This window comes from Rhineura floridana, chromosome 5, assembly GCF_030035675.1.
Source record: "Rhineura floridana isolate rRhiFlo1 chromosome 5, rRhiFlo1.hap2, whole genome shotgun sequence".
Classification (NCBI taxonomy): domain Eukaryota; kingdom Metazoa; phylum Chordata; class Lepidosauria; order Squamata; family Rhineuridae; genus Rhineura; species Rhineura floridana.
Window position 1 is genome coordinate 113246498 of NC_084484.1, and position 17750 is coordinate 113264247.

Consider the following 17750-nt stretch of genomic DNA (forward strand, 5'->3'; position numbering starts at 1 on the left):
TCAAGCATGGACTTCAGGCAGATCCATAGGTTTAAGCACTCTGGAAGGGTCAACTTGCGTTATCCTGATCTATTAGCCTGCACACTTGCTGTGTTGTCTATATAGGCCATATATATGATCTCAAAATAAGCATCAGGTGCTGCTCTTTGCAGCAATAATTGCCAAATGACACCCATAACATCAAAGAATTGCAGGAGCCCACAAACATTGCAAGCTGGACAGTGGAGTACAACAGCCTAAGGAAGCCTTCTATATGCCAACATACAAGTCACCAATCTCTGTGTAAAACCATCCTTAAGGACATGCCGATACTCAGTCTCCTCCCCCACAGTAGATCACTATGCTTTACCTTCATCATATCTAAAATATACCTTTATAATTCAAAAATATACAGTTTATTTGCAACCAAAGTAGCCATAAATAAAACTTTTTTATTCTTTGATGTAATTTACAAGCTACCAGGTACCATGTATTTTACACTGGTCACTTTAAAATTGATGCAGTCACAGAATGGCCCAGAGTGAACAGAAAGCTGTTGTTGATGAAGTAAAGGATCTTAAGACAAAAGCAAAGTAATACTGTAACAGGTAAGTGGCAAAAAAGCAGATTTGCCATAACAAAGTAGACTTGTAATGTTGCATGAGTTCTGGTCAATACAAAAACTGAGCGCCATGCGATTCTCAGCGTTATTGCCTGCTGTCTGGCTAATGTCTGTACAGTCCTCTTTCCTCTTTTGCGATTTGTTAAAATGAAAAAGTTAAAAACTATAGCAGCAACAAGCATACCCTGTGACAGGAAGGCAAGGGTTAAAGAACTAAAAATAGTTTATACAGTATGCTTAAGGGAGGTCTTCAGAGTTCATCTTCCATCAGCTGGAGTTCGACTGAGTGACAACATGATTCGGGCAAATCGTTCGCACAGTTCATGGGTGGAATAAGAAGGTAACTTTGGTGGGTTGTTGAAACCTTTAATTTCTGTAGAACAATCCAGCAATTTTGGCAGGAAGTCCGTCAGCTTTTCTTGCAAGTTGGCTGTAAATAAGATATATATATATACCTGTTTATAACTGGCCAAGTGACTTACACTGTGAGTCATCTGTGCATGCAAACTTTTAGGGTAACAGATTTGTTTTTAAGGGCCAACTTAAAAAGGCAAGGAAGTCTGCACTCTCTTAACCCTTAGTCAGCTCTCTTACCTGAATTTATTCTTAAAACAGCAGCAACAAAAACCCCTTACTAGAACTTTAGGAATCTGTAGTGTTTCTAGCTGTAGCTGTACAGATGTTTCAAACAGGAGTGAAATTAGAGTTGTATGGATAAGGTCTCAGTGACTGCACCCTAAAGGTTTTACTGCTTAATTTTGGATTGAAGCTACGATGGCCTTCATGGGCAGCTATAGCAGAAAAGCTTCTCCATGATGTAAGCCAATAAAGTTAGAGCTAGTGTAAGAAGGGGCAAATTGTGAGTCTTTCCTATGTAAGAATAGCATTTGGAGGAAGGATGCTCTGCGGGAAAGATGTATGTGATTTATTCCATGCATGTGATTGCATCATTCACACACATCCCCAGCTGTTTAGGAAAATCAAAATTCATAAATGTGACACAGGTAAAAAATAAATAAGGGTGGCTTACAGTACTGATTTCATGTAGCTAAAGAACAGAATCAAATACAGTGAGTGTGGCTTAGACCCAAGGGAAGCAACTACACTATGTACACTCTCCTCTTGAGGTGATATTAAAATGAGGTGAGGTATGAATATGCATTGCTTTTATGGTTCAGAATGATCAGTCTTGCAGATTTTTTATGTGCCTCAAAATGTGTTTAAGGATTACTACAACAGCTGAACTCTCATTTCTCCCAACTTTATTTTATCATTATTTTCCAATATTATTCTCCCAGGTTTAATAAAGGGATATCATACTATCTGAAGTGGAGATGGACAAGTCCTTACATTGCACTTTAAGTGATATGTGAAAACAAAGGAAATGCAACTTACTCAGACTTCCTATTAACACATCTCATTACTATATGTCTCAAAGGAACAGTACAATTATAAACAACTTACGCTCCATTTCTTGTCCAAGATATGAACACCATCGATTTCTCATATCTTCTACAGCAACAATATCCTTTTCTTCTGTTTCATCCACCAATAACAATGGCAGACATGGGACAATAAGCTCATTCATAATTTCCAGACCTTTATTCACTTCATCATCATCTCCAGATTCAAACTGTGCTGCAGCACACTCATTTAACTTCTTCATGTAACATCAAGAGAAAAATCAAACTATTAGTGCTGATATAGGTACAGACTGAACCATTTTTTCTCAAGAGGTACAAGCTGTTTGTCTCAAACACTTGAGAACCTAGGGTAACCTACATAATCAAAAGCTTTTCCACAGCTTAACCTTTAAGTATCATGCAATTACTTATTTGTGCAAAAGCATTTTCTCATCAGCCTAGTTATTCCAAGTGAGGGTGCCTATGATATGTTAAAAACACGTGCAACAATGGCTTTATGCGAGTTAGCAATAATGCTTAAGTGCAGTTTCATTTAGAAAGCCTTATCTTGTCAAATATTCATCTGAATCAGCTGCAACTCCTCTCACATTTATTTATTTATTTATTTATTTTTATCCAGCCCTTCCTCCCAGCAGGAGCCCAGGGCGGCAAACAGAAATGCTAAAAACACTTTAAAACATCATAAAAAGACTTTAAAATACATTAAAACAAAACAACGTTAAAAACATTTTAAGAAAAGCTTTAAAAACACCTTTTAAAAAAAGGGTTTAAAACATATTATTCAAGAAAACATATTAAAAGCAATTCTAACACGATGCAGACTGGGATAGGTCTCAACTTAAAAGGCTTGTTGAAAGAGGAAAGTCTTCAAAAGGTGCCGAAAAGATAGCAGAGATGGCGCCTGCCTAATATTTAAGGGGAGGGAATTCCACAGGGTAGGTAGGTGCTGCCACACTAAAGGTCCGTTTCCTATATTGTGCAGAATGGACTTCCTGATAAGATGGTATCTGCAGGAGGCCTTCACCTGCAGAGCGCAGTAATCAAGTGGGTATATAAGGGGTAAGACAGTCTTTCAGGTATCCTGGTCCTGAGCTGTATAGAGCTTTGTACACCAAAACTAGAACCTTGAACTTGGCCCGATAGGAAATGGGCAGCCAGTGCAATTCTTTCAGCAGCGGGGTGACATGTTGGTGATACCCTGCTCCAATGAGCAGTCTTGCCGCTGCATTTTGCACCAGCTGCAGCTTCCGGACCAATCTCAAGGGCAGCCCCACATGGAGTGCATTACAATAATCCAGCCTGGAGGTTACCACTGTGTGGACAACAGTGGTCAGGCTATCCCGGTCCAGAAACGGCCGCAGCTGTCTTATCAGCCGAAGCTGGTAAAAGGTACTCCTAGCCAAGGAGGTCACCTGGGCCTCTAGTGACAAAGATGGATCCAGAAGCACCCCCAGACTACGGACCTGCTCTTTCAGAGGCAGTACGACCCCATCCAAAGCAGGCAACTCACCAATTATCCGAACTTGGAAACCATCAACCCATCTTGCTAGGATTCAGACTCAATTTATTGGCCCTCATCCAGCCCACCACCGAGTCCAGGCAGCAGTCCAGGGCTTGCACAGCCTCTCCCGATTCAGATGTTATGGAGAAACAGAGCTGGGTATTGTCAGCATACTGCTGGCACCTCACCCCAAATCTCCTGATGACTGCTCCCAAGGGCTTCATATAGATGTTAAACAGCAGGGGGGACAAGATGGTACCCTGTGGCACCCCACAGCACAACTGCCAGGGGGGTGAAAGACCAATGATATTCTCTGAGAGCGACCTTTGAGATAGGATTGGAACCACTGTAAAACAGTGCCTCCAATCCCCATCTCACCAAGTCAGCTCAGAAGGATACCATGGTCAATGGTATCAAAAGCTGCTGAGAGACCAAGTACGAACAACAGGGTCACACTCCTTCTGTACTTCTCCCAATAAAGGGCATCCATCAGGGCAACCAAGGCCGATTCAGTCCCATAACCAGCCTGAACTCAGACTGGGATGGATCAAGATAATCTGTTTCATCCAAGAGTACTTGCAACTGCTGCACCACAACCCTCTCAATCACCTTCCCTAAAAAGGGGGTATTTGCAACCGGTCGGTAGTTGTCATAAACCAATGGGTCCAGGGTGGGCTTTTCCAGGAGTGGTCGGATCACCGCCTCTTTCAAGGCACCTGGAACCACTCCCTCCCACAATGATGCGTTGACCACACTCTGGATCCACTTGGTCAAACCCCCTCAGCAAGCTTTAATAAGCCAAGAAGGGCAAGGGTCAAGAGGACACGTTGCTGGCCACAATATCGCAAGCACCTTGTCTATGTCATCAGGCCGCATCAACTGAAACCATTTCCAAGAAGTTGCAGCAGACGTTGCACTGGACACTTCATTGGGGACTACAGTAGATGTAGAGGGGGTATCAAGACTGCTACGGAGGTGAGCAACTTTACCCTCAAAGTGCCTTTCAAACAATTCACAGTGGGCCTCCGAAGGGCCTAAAACTCCACTGCCTGGAGTTGATGTCAACAGACTCCTGACAATATGGAAAAGCTCCACCAGACGGCTACTTGAGGATGTGATGGAGGCACAGAAGTGGGCCTTCTTTGCTGCCCTCACCACCACACAGTAGGCACGGTTATGATGTTTTACTCGTGCCCGATCAGCCTCATAGCACGTCTTTCACCACTTGCACTCTAGCCGTCATCCAGCCTGTTTCATTGCCCTTAGCTCACTGGTGTACCAAGGTGCAGACCGGGCTCCACAATGCTGGAGAGGGCGCTCAGGGGCAACCATGTCAAGAGCTCAACGTGCCTCATTGTTCCACAGCGTGACACGGGCTTCAACAGGTCACTTCAAGGGGATCACCTGCTCTATCTACTGGGCATTCTACCAGGGCATTCAGGAATCCAGTGGAGTCCATTAGGCTCCAGGGGCAGACCATCTTAATCTGTCCACCACCCCTGCAGGGAAGGATCAGAGCCATAAGTCTAAACTTCAACAGGAAGTGGTCTGACCATGACAATGGGGTGACATCCACCACCCCCCATCTCCAGACCACTCCTTCCTCCATCTGGAGCAAAAACCAAGTCGAGGGTGTGACCTGCCCTATGTGTCGGGCAAGTGATGACTTGAGACAACCCCATGGAGGCCATGAAGTCCCGAGCCAGAACACTAGAGGCAGCCTCAGCATGGACATTGAAATCACCCAGCACTATCGTTCTGGGCTCCTCCAACACCACAGCTGAGAAGGCCTCCACCAGCTCAGTCTGAGAAGCTGCTGGGCAGCAGAGTGGACGGTACACCAGCAGCAAATCTAGTTTACTGTCTCCTTGGCCCGACACCAGGTGCAGGCCATCACAGCCAGCTCCAATACAGAGCGGTTTCCTGGTGACAGAGATGGAAGTTCTGTAGACCACAGCAACTCCTTCCCCTGTCCCTGCAGCCTGTGCTGGTATTGCACCGAGTATCCAGGTGGGCAAAGCTGGGTCAGATCAACTCCTCCCAGCTCACCCACCCAGGTCTCAGTAATGCACACCAAATCGGCACCTTCATCCACAATCAAATCATGGATGAGAGTGGTCTTATTGTGTACTGATCTGGCGTTAAACAACAACACACACAGGCCAGTGGGCACAGCAGATGAGCAACGAGGAACCCATCCATGAGAGAAGTGGCAGCAAGGAACAAGGTGCAGATAGCCTTGCCCTCATCTTCTACGTTAATTCACCACATCCCCATGGCTATATTTCCCTCTACCCGTGATCGCTGAAATTGGGGTGGCATCACCCATGTTCCTCCGTACTAAGACTCCTCCTAAACATCTGATATGGACCCAACGCGAACCCACCAACAAAGCCTGCTGGAGCCCATTATCCCAGATGACCTCTGCGAGAATTGGGAATAGTCATACCTGTTCAAACTTTTTCATACAGGGCCCATCTACTCCCCCTTCTGTCTCACACCCAGAGAGGGCCAGCCTTCTGCCAGTTACAGACTCTCACTCTGAAGGCATCTGGCGACTTTCTCCTACCATTCAGTTCACTGCGCAGGCTCTCACCCTTTGCAGGAACTACACATGTACCACACACCCTCCCCACCACCAATCTCCTCTATATTGGTTTAATAGATAATTAAAGCAAGCAAAAAAGAAAGGTAATAGAAGGGGGGTGCGCCCTCATCCTCGGTTCTCCCTAAGGTGACCCCACCAGTGGCAGACCTGCCGCACAAGGGCAGCTGGGCTTTTATGCCTCCTGACCAAGCCAGCAGCTGATGCAAGAGGCTGCAAGATTAACTGCAGCCTCTCTTTAGAGCCAGGGTCAGGCAGGGGGTCCCAGTCCTTGCAGCACTTACCAGGGACTTCAGCTGTCTTGAGAGACAGCACCCAAAGGAGCAAGCAGCAAGCACCCAGATGCTCAGGTACTCACTCCCAGGGCAGGTCTTCTTCAGTCCCCTAGTGCTGCAGCTGTTCCCAAGGACCCTCCTTTATTGGAACAGCCCTTAACATTAACTTTTGTTAAATCCTTGGTAGAGGCTGTGTGGTACTTCCATTTGCATTCTGGCAGAATCATAGAAAAAGCCATTTATATATTGGTTCCTTATTGAAATTGATTCTGTTAAGCCATATAGCACCAAGGTTGCTCACCACTGTGAATGTGACTCATTTGCACTATGGAATAAGCAGCATAGGATGTATGTTAATGTACTCTAAAGTGTACTGTATGCTATAGAATTATTGCACAGGAAAAAGTATAAGCACAAAGTTGTCTGAAGCCACACATAGCACTACACATGATTATAGTTCCTTTTTAGAGGAAGTTGCAATTTTACTTTGTAACTTAAACATTGTACACCAATTGAATCAAGAAGCAACAATGATGGAAGGATTAGAAAGGTGTTCTATGTATTTTACTTACTAGCAAACATTCTCTTCTATAATAGGATATCAGTTCTTCATCATGACCTCTGTATAAGCCTTTTGACGTGAGTTCTTTGTTCTTGTGATAAGCACAGATAAGGTACAACAAGGCATCCTTAAAACTAGAATACAAATTAAAAACAAAATACTTTTTTAACATACTAGAAAGTCATTCTTAGCTCGATTCTTGAAATGGTGTCAGTGGCTTACAATATTAAATATAACTTCAGAAACATATTGTATAATATGCCTCAAACACCCAATATGTAATTTTTTTTGTCCCGTGTACTGAGAATGGGTTACAAGTTGATAAGGCATAAGCGTATGTTGCAAGAAAACATTCAGTAGAGGCAGCTCAGTTCTATGGACAGCAGCAGCTAAGCCAGAGAAACTAGTTTACTGTAATTAAGTCCTGATCTGGAAATGCCTCCATGCAGACAATTCCGCTAATCCTCTTTATAACATATTTATTTAGAATACTAATTTCCTGCTTTATAGCCTCAGGAGGCTCTCAAAGCAGCTTACAAAAAGATTCTCAAAATCACATCCAAATCAGGTACAGGAACAGAAACTGCATGGTGTCCACAAAGAACCAAGGTTATTCATTTCCTGCCCTTGGCCTTGTTTTCTCCTGGTGATACCTGACAGCAGCTCTCAAAGCCCTCTGAGGCAAGGGAGTAGGAGTCAGCAGATAAAATTGCTCAGCCATGATGGATGCTGGCAGCACTGGAATTATTATTATTATTGATAAAATATTGTTATGTATCATCATCAGTATTTGAAATGGCTTTTACTCTTTACATTGTTCTTCATATTTATACTGATGCCTCTGTAAGGCGAACCAGCATTTTTACTGGGGAGAGCAATGGAATGTCACTGCCCATTTGCTCTGTGGGAAAGGGAATGTAAGAGGAAAAAGAAGACATGGACAACAGTTCTACCACAAAGTAATGTACATAAATAATTTCTAAAAAAACATTTTATTGATTTTAGCTGTATTTTATTGATAATTTTATTATGTACACCCCTTAGAGAGATTAAGTAGTCTACAAATATTTCTAAATAAAAATAAAAATGGAATCCAGAAGGCAAAGCACATCTTTCAGGGACCTGCTCCAACACTTTATTTTAGATGGAAACTAGAACACAAAACCCTTGGCTCTTCAAAGCAACACACTTAGCAGACAGGCACAAGACTTGACAGAAGAGAGGTTCATGATGGGCCGGAACTAGCCCATGATTCAACGTTAGCCATATAGCCCAATATGCTAACACTTTGACAACATTCAAGACTTCAGTCTTCCCTACACACCCACCCATATAAAATGATAGCATTGCACTCTTGAGTGTAACATCATAGTCCCTGCTAAATAAACAAACACAACTCCTACAGTAGGACAGAAAAAGAACAATGGCGTCAATGTAAAGCATTTTTCTGCTGGATTCTGCCTGTAAATGTTTCACTATCTACTGCAATGGAGAAATAAAATGGCATATCGTTTTCTGTATGACACCAGGATTACTCTGCCATGTCAAAGTATCTCATTCATCTCTGGCCATAGAAGAGGTTTTGGGGCCTCGGACTAGTGTTTACTTGCAGGCTTGATCTTCTATCCCTCTACCCTTCTTACAGAACAGGTACATCAGGCACGCTGGGCCACAGCAAGGCTAATGCAATTCAAGTTAAACTGAATTAAAATCACTAGTTATATAAAATAAATGGAAAGATTATAGATATTTAAATGTCAGTAACAAACTTTTGTAAGAAAAAACACTCTACAGAGTGCACAACTGAGTAGAAAACTTCTGTTTCCCTCCTCAGTCATCCTTACACATTACCACCATTATTTATCACTCCCTTTTGTCTGTGTATGTGGTGTATATATCCATCAGATTTCAAATGCACTGCAATACTTTCTTTACAGATTTTAAGTGGTGGATTCCCTTACTTCTTCCTTTGGAAATGTTCCAATCCCACCGTGAGGCACACAGTTGTATCTCTGAAATTTCTGTATTCTTGGTGCCACCACTGCATGCAAAAGAGAAAATGTGTGCATTATTTTTATGAAGGAATAATAAACCCAAAGTTTCAGTCATGTCATACTGTGAGCTCAAAATATTTTCTCTTCCTTCCTTCCTTCCTTCCTTCCTTCCTTCCTTCCTTCCTTCCTTCCTTCCTTCCTTCCTTTATTTATTGCACTTGTATACCGCCTCATAGCTGAAGCTCTCTGGGCGGTTTACAGCAACCAAAAACATTAAAACAAATATACAATTTAAAACACATATTTTAAAAACAATTTAAAACACAATTTAAAAATTTAAAACAATTTAAAACACATGCTAAAATGGCTGGGAGAAGAGGAAAGTCTTTAGACGTCACGTTGATGAGAAAATATCTTGTAACTCCAGCTATGGAAATTGAACATTCCATTAAAAACAGTGTATTCTACCTGCTGTCTGATTTTCTGACTTTTTTTCTATTTCTGTGCAAACACTGCTTATCACAAGGAAAAAGCTTGCAAGCAAGTTTAAAATCAAAAGCAAAAGGCCACGTAGCTATCCATTTCACTGAAAATTCACAGCTTCTGACCTCAATATTTACTGTTTGCTGTTGTCTTAGGACTTGCTTTCTCAGCACATAATTTATTTTGGGCTCCTGCTGGGAGGAAGGACGGGATATAAATCTAATAAATAAATAAAAAAATAAGAGGAAATGTTTCAGACAATACTAACCTCATAATCTTCCATGTTGACTTCATCTGGCTTTATTATTTCAATTTTGGCTTGAGCCACTTTCATTATGTGGCGGCACCTTAAAAAAAGAAAAAGGAAAAAGGCATTATAGATTTTTCAAACTCCGTTTTGTTTCCTGAGCAAGAACCTGACCTTGCGTTCCAGGCAAAAAGAGAAAACTGCTACTCTCCAGACACCTCCTTCGTGTGGGCCTGCCATTTTCTGCAGGATTGGTGTGGGTGTGTATTTAAACAGCCTCTCATATCAGATGCAAACTGATTTTGGACCATTCTGGATTCATGCAGAATGGGCAAGGAGATGGGAGGTTCTGGGAGGCTGCAAATAAAAAAAGGCCTAGCCCCTCCCGTTCTTCTGAAGAATGGTATTCATGGGAAAGAAAAAAAATATGAACCTGGACCTTTCATGTCTCGTCAAGTAACAGACCTACTGGTTGGCCAGTCATTACTTTTGTGACTTTGTTGTTATTTTTGGTTGTTTTATTTTTAGATGGCTTGACTTTATGAACTAGCCTAATGCATTGCTTCAAACTGCTGCTATAAGAATGGTGTTGTCTCAGGGGGTCTCTTTTTGTGTTACAGCTGTATATGAGAATGGTGTGCTGATTGCCTTTCCTCCAACCTTGGACAAAATATACCTGCTTGATAGATACTATACTCCTCAAAATGCATTTATGTATAGGAGATGCATAGATTGTATTCAATGTTAACCTCTTTTCTACATTTTCCCGAGCTGACTTGGTTGTGCAGCACCATATTTCATAGAAAACTACTTTTTAAAAAAAGTATTTTGTTTCATTTTTCTTATACTTCCTTTGTTCTTTCATTTGTTATTCATTGCTCATTTTAGGGCCCTTTACACTGCAGTGTTACATGCTGTACAGGATAAAGCCGGCCTTGGAATAGATTTAAATTATCAATGTGTGTGATCACATACACAGCACACACTTTTATCTGGTTAGTTATGGGATTAGAGTGCAGACTTCCATTTAAACGTGTATTGCCCCACATGAGCCTTTCCTCTTTTGCTGTAATGCAATGCCAGCAGTTATCATTAAATGTCACAAGATGGAGCTACAGCACTTTTTAAAAATACCTACAGTTTATCTCATAGAAAAATGGTATTTCCTTTTGGAAAGTGCTCGTTTTACTTAACTGCATTTGCTGTGAGAAAACAGTTGACTTTCCCTCAATTAGTGCCAGTATTGACAATGCTAAAAGAGAAGACACGTGAGGGTCTACATTGCTCTATCACAGCCTTTCCCAACTAGTGGGCCACCAGGTGTTGTTGGACCACAATTCCCATGTTTCCTGACCATTGGCAATGCTGGCTGAGGCTGATGGGAGTTGTGGTCCAACAACATCTGGTGGCCCACTAGTTGGGAAAGGCTGCTTTATCATAACTGTTCAGCTACGAGGAGAAAAGAAGCTGGCAGTTGTCTTTTGTCTCCCTTTGCCTCCTTCAATACGCCTTTCTAAAATCTGCATCAACTGGTGATCTCAGCTTTGGGTCAATAAGCCTGTGTCTTCTCCACATGCTGATGCCCATATCCCTAGCCAGATGGCCACTGTGTCTGTGGTACTCGATTAGGGTCACCACTGTCAGATTTCCCTCAGAACCTATCTGCACTGGACTGTACAAAGTTTGTTTTATGAAAGCTGCCTTAGATCCAGACTTCGTTCCTGCTGCCAGAAAAGATGAGGCCCAACTTTTTCTAATTTGCCCCTTCCCCCTACAGCCCCTTACATCCTCTGGAAATCTGCCCTGGGTGATTAGGGGAGCCTCCAGAACAAGGAAGGGGCTGCAATAGGAGAGGTTAATCAGCCAATATTGACTCCTCCCCCTTCCAGTAGTGGGATCCCTCTGCTGGATCAAAAGCATGTCATGAATGGACCAAGCCCTTCTGTATGCATATGGCTAAGCATTCATTTCACCCACCGCCCTTTCCTACTATTTCTCCAAATTATTAGATGTACACCTGTCCTCTATCCAGACAATAAGCCAAAGAGGAAGGTAGTTGCTAACTAAATGACTTATCAATCTAGAGATCTGGCTATTGAAGACTGACTACATTTGAAAAGGCTTGAAAGATAGTTCAGTCAGAAGTGGACACGCTGGTGGCATAGGAAGAAATATCTACAGCTAGAAAGCACTGATGTTGGTACAAGTCTATTGGGAAAAACAACTATTTTCACAGAATTGTTTTTAAAAAGCAGAATATGGAAAAGGGAAAGAATACATGCTGAAGCTAAATAATTTTTTTTTTTTAACAAAGACCAATATTCTGCTGACGCTTTGCCTAAATTATGTTGGTTCAGATGTGCTTAAATAAATTACCTTTCATCAAAACTCAAATTGTGATCAGCAAACTGTTCCAGCAATGTTCTCTCAATTATTTTGTTTGCAGCCTGGTTTTGGATGAAGTATACAACTGCATGATGCAAGCGATAATCGCACTCAGGTTGCGTGTCTTCTTGGGCAAGTTTGAGTAATCGTGCATATTCCAGTTTTATTGCCTAAACACAAAATAGTAAGACAGCCATTTTTAACAACCCAATTCTTCAAAATGAATATACCGTACTATGTGAAAGGTTCTATACAATTAAAATTACAAAGCAATGTCACTAAATAATAAACAAAAATATTTACAGCCCAGGGAATAATTTAATTCAAAAGCCATGATTCTCTTTTTCTATGTAACTTGACACTTCAAGCTATCCCGGATGAAGACAGGAAGAAACTGTAAAACATCATTACAGCAGTATAGAAAAGGGGTTACAATAAAGCATATAACAAACATTCAGCTTCTAAAAATAAGAAAATAGTTTAAACTGCAAGATATCAAACCAATGGGTTGTATCCAGTGTTTATTTTATTTTATTTATTATGAAATTTATATCCTAGCCTTCTGCCCAAAGGGAGCCCAGGGCAGCAAAAAACAAGCAATAAAATAATGTCTTTTAAAAATCTGAAAAGAAAACTTTAAAAACATCCATGTTAGTCCTAATCAGAGGAGATTAATGGAAAATAATGAGCATGATTTAGGTCCATTAATTTTAATGGCTCTCCTCTGAGTAGGACTTACTTGGATTAACCATCAATAACAAAACTAGTCCTACAACAGGACTAGGCTGCATCTTCACAGTATTTAAAAATCCTAATCCTCAAATGGCAAATGGGCAACAACAGACAACATAATCTCTGGGCAGAAAGCACTTCAGTAAAGATGTCATGCATTTACAGTATTTTTAAAAATATTTCAACATTTTATTTTGAAGAAATAAATGGTGTACCATACACTCCCTATAAACAAGCTGTACCATAATGTCTATCATATTTCCTAGACATGTGACCTATAGCATACAGAATACTAGTGTAACAACAAAGTCCATGCTTTACACATTTAACTGGCTAATGCTGCTTGCTCATCTCACTGCTGAGAGCTCCAACATTTCCCATCTAAAAATTTCTTTCACAAGTTACCGCATGGGAAAGGCAAACAGACGTAAGAGATAGTCTTTCTTCGTGAAATAAAGTAATTTAGCAAATTAAAGAAAGTAAGCAATTGAAAATTGAAGTGCATCACTATATTACTAGCCTTCTTCATTGTAGTGTCCTCCAGATATTTTGGACTACATTTCCCATAGCTGATAGGACTAGTAGTCCAAAACATCCAGAGAACACCAGGTTGGGGAAGTCTGATCTATTTTGCAGTTTCTATAATAGAGCATATCTAAAACACAAACTGTATGGATTGTGTCCTAAAATGTTAAATTAAGGAAGCTTGTAGAAGTAAAGTTTCCTGTCAACAGCTCTTCATGTCTCGTTTCATATTGATAAGAACATAAGACCCTGCTGGATCAGGCCAATTGCAATTTTCTAGTCCAACATCCTGTTCTCACAGTGGGCAACAAGTTGCCCATGGGAAACCCACAAGCAGAACCTGAGTGCAAAGAGCACTCTCACCTCCTGTGGTTTCCAACAACTGGTATTTGGAAGCATACCGCCTCCATCTATGGTGGCCAAGCATAGCCATCATGGCTAGTAGCCACTGACAGTCTTTTCAGGAGCCCCACCTACTCAAATCCTCTAGAGAAGCTTTTTTGTGTTCATGGGTGTCAGGAAGCTTTTCTTCTATGAACTTCCATAACTGAACATCTTAGGATCCATCATGGATGGTTCCTTTAAAACAAATACAATCTAAATTCTGAGAAGTTATAAGGCAACAGGACAAATACACTTTTTGTAATGATACTTTTATTTACTTAATCGAAACATATAATAATTAAAGGCAGACCATTTTTCCCTGGCATCAGATAAGGAAGAGTGGAAATCTATCAATAACTACATGTCAGGAAAGGCAAATAAAGCTTGGATCCTTGATCCACGTGTGTAGTAAAGCATGGTGTCATCTAGAAAAAAAATATGAGGGGCAGGGGACAATTTTTATGTTGGTTAGTAAGTGCTGAATTGGAATATGTCTTCTTCAAAAAGGAGGAAGTGGATGGGCAGAGAGTTAACAGTACAGATCGAGCATGGGCTATAGCCATGCCTAGTTATCAGCAGTACAAATTAGTAAACATAATTGTTTCACCTGGTGGTGGGCAGCACTGATGCAGTAGCTGTGCATGATTTCTTGCATACAGGTTAGCAGACTAGTGTGGTAACAACCAAGCCCTACTTATACTTCTATAACTCCAACTGAAATCAACATTTAATGCACAAACCTGGACACAAATGTAGAGCAGAGGCTACATAAGGTCTTCCACTGCCATGTAGAGCTTTCTACTGGTGTGCTACTTTTTATTTAACTTTATGTGGGAATATGAATTACTCTTCATATAATTTATTTTTAAGAAGAACCCCTTTCAAAATATTGGATGGCACCATGTCAGTCCTTATTTTTCTCTTGATAAACCCGCCCCCAACAACAATTAGATGTAGCAATGAATCAAAACTCCAAGAACAGTCAAACTTTTAATTTTAGTTTAAGTACAAAGTAAGAAAGAAAGAAGGTGAAAGTGTTAGTTGTACCTTAAAGAACCCTGCTTCTGGCCCACACCTGTCATAAACATTCGTGGCTTTACCTATAGCCATGATAATACCTTGCATGTTCGGGGTCAGCATGACCTGTCACAGGAAATTTAACATATATATTTTGAATGAAGAGAAATATATACAACGCAGGTCAGTATCTGCCTTGACATACTCATGCAACTGCATGCATACTTTGCAATGGCAAGCATTTCAGCATTGTATTGTGGCATTCACAACATTCTGGTCCATCTCTAATATATAACCTAGTTACACTACATTAATAAACCCTTAAGGCATTTAAGAGGGGGAAAAATATTTCAAAGCTTCATGTACATGCATACTAGACTCTTGAAGACGAGCTGTTAGTGAATAGAATTAATACACAACTCTATTAAGAGATCTTGGCTTCTCCAACAAGGTACACAGCACTCTATTCTTCTCAGTTAAACATAATTTTGCAATTCTTATCTCTGCAGATAAGTCATAGATTTTTAATGTGCACGTTTGCTTAACCACACCGCTATCACAAATACTCTGCCCTAATTTCATTATAGAACTAAAGATGAAGCCGGAACATGGCTATAGAAGCATCTGATAAAGAAGTAAAAAGCAGCAAAATGGGAACTCCTCCTAAAATTATTCACATTTTCAAACTGGGAATACATAATGCAACAGCAGGGCTTCTCCCATTCATGGAAGTGCCCGCAGCAGCAGAGGCTTGCACTGTAGGAAGGGGGGGGGGGAGAATAGAGATTATTTTTGCCAATCCACATATTTATGGAACAGTGGAAAGAAAACGTCCTCCTCAGTCATCTATCATGTAAGTCACCCACTCATACTTCCAAGGCATGGCTGTACATGGATTATTTTGGGATGGACACATTTCTTCAGTGCAAACATCACTGCATGTCACAAGTGGTTTTCCCCCAGAGCCAAACCAGTCTTGTAATCATTTCAGTGAGCCATGTGGATTGGCAGAGGCATGTATGATCTGCATGGCTGCCTCTGTGTGGACAATGAGTTGCATTCTAGGTGGTGAACAGATTAAACTGTTATGGGGTGACCGCATGTTCAATGTATGTAAATTTCCCATCTAAGAGTCTTTAAAATATATGTATTAATCCTAATGTATAAGATATTTTATGTCCAGGTTTGCAGACCTCATAGTATCCAGTCAAGCCTTGTAAAGTCCAAACTGGAAAAAAGTTTTTCTGCTCCCTCCTTTTTCTAGTTCTGGGCCAATGTACTCTTGTTTGAATAAACAAAGGAAACAAGTTGTAGGAGCCACAGAAGAAAGCATGGTGTGAACAACCCCTGCTTCTGGTTAAAGTGACTAGTTGGAAGGTTAGCTCGTTCCACCTGCAGCCTCTGCAAGGCGGCACGAGAGATGTTGCATAGAGGCAGACAGCTGTTGAGCAAGGTCATAGCCTTGAGACACTCCTATAAAAAGAGGAGCTCAGGAGCAGTATTTGGTTAGACTCCCTGGAGACTTGGTTGAAGACACACCACTGCCAATAACCAAAGGTTTGTCTCCCACAAGGGTGATATGGTTGCATTTCGTTATGGATAAGAAACAAAAATATACTAAAAGGAAATGTAACTTGTTTGATGTTGGTTCCTTGCAATATAACTTCACCATTATTGCAATGTAACTTGTATAACATATAAGTCTGAAGTGATAGCACATTATACTTTAAGATGTGTTAACTGTACACTGCAATGTATATTGATATATAAGCCTAATATGTAATTCTGAGCTATAAGCCTTATATTTGACTTCTGATCATAACTGATTTCACCTATTTGGCTCAGGCCTATACTGAAGATGTAACCAAACGAAGTCATACATGTACACTTTGAAACATACTTTGATTTAATTCTGACTCAATGGCTAAGGCCACTGTATGCATTACTAGTAAAGATGTTGAATGTTTAACGAATAAATATTATGACATTTATAAAGATTATCCGATAACAAATTCCTATTTTTGCTGAAATATCCCTAAATCTTAGTATGTTCTTTGGTGGGACCTCCAACCGTTAGTTCACCTAGACAGACCTAACTGCTGTCAAAAACACTAGAAGCTTGGGTGACCACAATATTTGCCATATACGTTGTCTAGATATGGACTAAGGGGAGTATGAAAGAACCCTCAATCCAGTGCATTCGTGAGAGCAATGGCTCGAGAACTTTTCAGAACTCTCTACTCACCTACTGGTGAGCAGAAGATTCAGTCCTGCTCTCTGAAGTGCAGTTGAGAACCTCCTCCAAACTGCATGCTTAATTAGGGCTTAAAATCCTAATTAAACTTTAGGGCTCCCCCCCAAATTTGGAGCCCGGATATGGGTTGGGTTTCTCCTGGATCAGAGCTGATCTGAAGTTCCAGATTGACCCCAGTATCAGATATGGGGGGCTACACAGATCCCTAATATCTAGGACATCTCACACATTTATTTTTTACTGCTGGCAATTCTGTAGAAGAAATGGCATTCTACTGTCCTCATAACTAAATACTGATTTTATTTTGAAGGATTTGCCATCTAATTTGTAACAATATCAAGCTTCAACCCCAGGTTCTCGGGCTGCACGGTTTTACTGAAGCTGTGGGGAGCCTTTGGCCTCTTAAGATGTTCCTGAACTACAGCTCCCAACAGTGCCAGCAAACATGGCCAATGGGCAGGGATGATAGCACTTGTAGTTCAGCAACATCTATCGGGCCAAAGATTCCCCACACCTGTTTCACTGTTAAATATCAATACAACCAGCTGTGCCATGTATCATCTAAAAACAATGTATGCTTTATCACAAACTATTGGGCTGTATCTAACGTAGCGGTACATGACTGTTCCATCAGGATTTCTGACTGCACAACAGACCATTCTTGCCCCCCACCCCATAAGTCTGTTCTAGGGGTTCTAAAGAAGGTGCAGGGGGAGGAGGGGGGGAAAAGCCCCATTGTACAAACAGCAATACTTGTGCTG

General features: G+C 41.1%; 1 protein-coding gene across 6 annotated transcripts in view; it reads right to left on the reverse strand.

The window, feature by feature from the left end:
• Window positions 1-411: 411 nt before the first annotated feature.
• USP25 (ubiquitin specific peptidase 25) overlaps window positions 412-17750 on the reverse strand; it is a 102483-nt gene continuing 85144 nt past the window's right edge. For 3 of the 6 annotated variants that reach the window (XM_061627911.1, XM_061627910.1, XM_061627912.1), the window contains 7 exons: window positions 14766-14861; window positions 12069-12247; window positions 9714-9792; window positions 8930-9009; window positions 6979-7102; window positions 2066-2261; window positions 412-1031 (listed from right to left, as the gene is read on the reverse strand). In XM_061627911.1, coding sequence (XP_061483895.1) covers window positions 859-1031; window positions 2066-2261; window positions 6979-7102; window positions 8930-9009; window positions 9714-9792; window positions 12069-12247; window positions 14766-14861 — 927 coding nt within the window. In that variant the 3' untranslated portion in view covers window positions 412-858. The remainder of the gene's footprint in view (window positions 1032-2065; window positions 2262-6978; window positions 7103-8929; window positions 9010-9713; window positions 9793-12068; window positions 12248-14765; window positions 14862-17750) is intronic. The other 3 variants (XM_061627913.1, XM_061627914.1, XM_061627915.1) reach the window with 1 other exon arrangement.